The sequence below is a fragment of the Sphaeroforma arctica genome (genome assembly GCF_001186125.1).
Source record: "Sphaeroforma arctica JP610 unplaced genomic scaffold supercont1.937, whole genome shotgun sequence".
Classification (NCBI taxonomy): Eukaryota; class Ichthyosporea; order Ichthyophonida; genus Sphaeroforma; species Sphaeroforma arctica.
In genome coordinates this window covers 1-2,912 of record NW_014039621.1, presented here as the reverse complement: position 1 = coordinate 2,912, position 2,912 = coordinate 1, and the positions used below count along the sequence as shown (strand labels likewise).

Sequence of the window (2,912 nt, the reverse complement as noted above, 5' to 3'; positions counted from 1 at the left end):
TATATATAATTGAGATCTGTGCGTTTTCAGCCAGAATTGCCGTAATCTGTAACTGACCACAGTTACAGAGGAAGTATTCAATATACAACAGTACACATCGTAATAGCTCTCCTATTTTTTCTGCACTGTTCGCTTGCACAGATGCTGACACCTGCCAATGCCAATACAAATAAGAATGATGTCCCTTCAAGCCCGCGATCAGGCGCGAATTCGCAGCAGCATATGGTGCCGTTGCTGCGCCATACGACACTCTACATGAATGATTTGGCTGCGACCCTAAGGAATGATCGCATGTTGCTAGAACACTTCAGACTGCAATTGGAGAGCGAATTCGCTGATGAGAATTTGGAGTTTTTCGAGGTACGCGGCTCCTATCGATATCTCTATTTGTATACGGTTATGTATTCTTTTGTGTGTGTTATCTGCTACTCGATTTCCGTTTGCCGGCTCTTCTGCGCGGACAGTCGGACTGCTCGATGTCAGTGTTAAGTTAGTGTATTAGGCAGTCGAAGTCCGCTCTACCTATCAGGTGGCAACTATTCAGTTGGTACCGCTGCTAGTGATTCACCACGCACCAGCCGCAACTGAAAACAATACCAAGTGTTCACTCTTGCTGCCAGCCGTTTGCCTACTTCGAGGTCGGGAGTACAAAACTCCATCACATTCATTGCCTTAGTTGCTGATTGCGCAATCTTTTAACGTTACAGTATCCGTACTCACTTCTGCGTCTCTGTTTTGTCTACACGCGTGCATTTGCACCCTTGTTTGTCCAGTTGGCTTCGGAGTATGAAGAGGCGCCGTCACTAGAGTTGGCGAATGCCATCATCGATACATATATCGCACCGAACTCAGTTCGCCAGGTATCGTTTCTATTGACACATGCGAATGCGAGCATATGCACACGCTGTCTTTCACGAACATTTTGATATGTTATATTCCAGAAACATGTTTGCTGAGTTGCGCATAGCATAGCGAATTTGATTCGTATCGCGCCCCTATTTCTAACTGTTTTTATTCAAACGTATGGATCTTTCTGATAAAGGTAATTTGTTCAAACAACCAGGCGTGCGTTTTATTTGGGTTTTATTTGATGTCTATGTGTTTGATCTGATGATGAGTTACGTTGAGCACACTTCAGCGATTCGGCGAATTATCACTTGAAGCTTGACGAATAAATCGGGAACCCATTGGTACAGTGTATGCACACTATTCCAACTATCCTGACGATGTGTGCAGACCACTTGACACCTGGTATATACTGGTTTTTATTATGACATTGAAACTATATCCATCGAAAACTCTCGGTGTATATGGCAGCGTACTACTCTATCACGTTTATTTTGTATAATACCCCTTTGTATTAATTGTCCGCTTGGTTTTGACATGCCAGGTAAGTCAACCATCCGAATGCAAAAGTGGCATTGAGAAGGACGCCAAAGTCATGAACGAAACTCGTAAGTTCATTCAACATACAGTATTTATTCGTGCTATTGTTTATTTTCGGTAGGGTATTTGCCCACATCCTTTTCCGGTATAGAAAGGTGACCTCAGATCGTTGCCGCGATGATTCCTTCTTTTCAGCCATAGATGGCGAGTATTTGGCTTAATTTATTATTATAAACTAACAAACCATTTTTCAATTGTAATCCATACTATATATATTTTTCTCTTTCTTCTGCAATTCAAAGCTGTCATCTGTATGACACGACCGCGTTCTGCTTTGAAACTTATCCTAGAAGCCCTTAGGGTACGAACAAGTAATGAAGCTGTATGTCAACGTTTCTTAATCATAGGAGACTACAAACTTGGTGTGAATTTATGTTGTTGTACCTAAATGTAGGTCGAGTCGATTCTGACGCATTTTTTATTGTATTATTCCCTGACAGGAATCGCAAATCCGAATATATTTGACGATGCAATGGCCTGGTGCATGACAATGATGCTTGAGGCTTGGCCTCGGTTCCTGAAGAGTGGATACTACCAAGATTACTTGGCGGACTTGGCCGATGGTATTTGAGAGCCTGTGCTGTGTACTTTTATACGTGTTTTTCGACTTTTGATACAAAAGGTTTTTAGCTGTGCGGCCTGTACATATGTCACTTACCGCATTTTTTTATTTTTAACACGAGGAAAAAATTAATATAACTGTACGTAGGCTTCGTTTTCACAGACAGTCAAATGTTCGATGAAGCTTTAGCGTTTTTAACGCATTTTGATTCTTCACGTGGATGTGTTCCGTGCTAAGACATCTGTGTATGATTAACCACCCGAATAGACAATCCCGAATTGTTGAGTCAACTGGATCAACCCTCCGACGATCTATCACCGGAAAGAAAACTACAATGGCTATTAAGGAATCCGAGGTACCGCATAGCAGCTTTGTGGTTTGCATGTTACGTTCTGCACTGATTAGTGATGTCTTGTAGTTTATACTACCAACTTGTTAGCTCAAAGCGAGTGATGTATGTAGTTGTAACACTGTGATCGAAACGTCGTGGGAGACTTGACCTCTCGATTTAGAATTGCATTGCTGATTTCGATATTGTGGGTGTACCTGCCATCTACGATAGAAAACTGCAATGTTTTATCATTGATATTGGTTATTTTATCATTAATTAATCTCATTCTCAAAAACTTGCACTTTTGATATTCAACCACGACAGTAATGCCATTGCACGGCAATTTGAAACGTATCTGAAGAAGATTTATGCATCCGAATGCTATGACTTTTGGAAAGATCTGGATGCGTTGATGGCGGAACCAGCGGGCGAGAACAAGGTTAAACATGCCGAAAAATTGGTGAAGCTCTACACCGTGTAAGTTAAATTAGTATCGTACTTGTTTTGTTCATGAATATATCAATAGCGATATTGGCGCCTAGTCCTATATAACCTTAATTCATGATATGTTTT

General features: G+C 41.2%; 1 protein-coding gene across 1 annotated transcript; it reads left to right on the top strand.

Moving 5' to 3' along the window:
• Positions 1 to 141: 141 nt before the first annotated feature.
• Positions 142 to 2,820, top strand: SARC_09330 (hypothetical protein; the record flags this gene model as incomplete). The annotated part of the gene is made up of 6 exons (XM_014296655.1): positions 142 to 360; positions 774 to 860; positions 1,391 to 1,454; positions 1,887 to 2,009; positions 2,276 to 2,363; positions 2,664 to 2,820. 6 exons carry the CDS (start codon positions 142 to 144, stop codon positions 2,818 to 2,820), a joined length of 738 nt encoding a protein of 245 aa, XP_014152130.1.
• Positions 2,821 to 2,912: the final 92 nt, after the last annotated feature.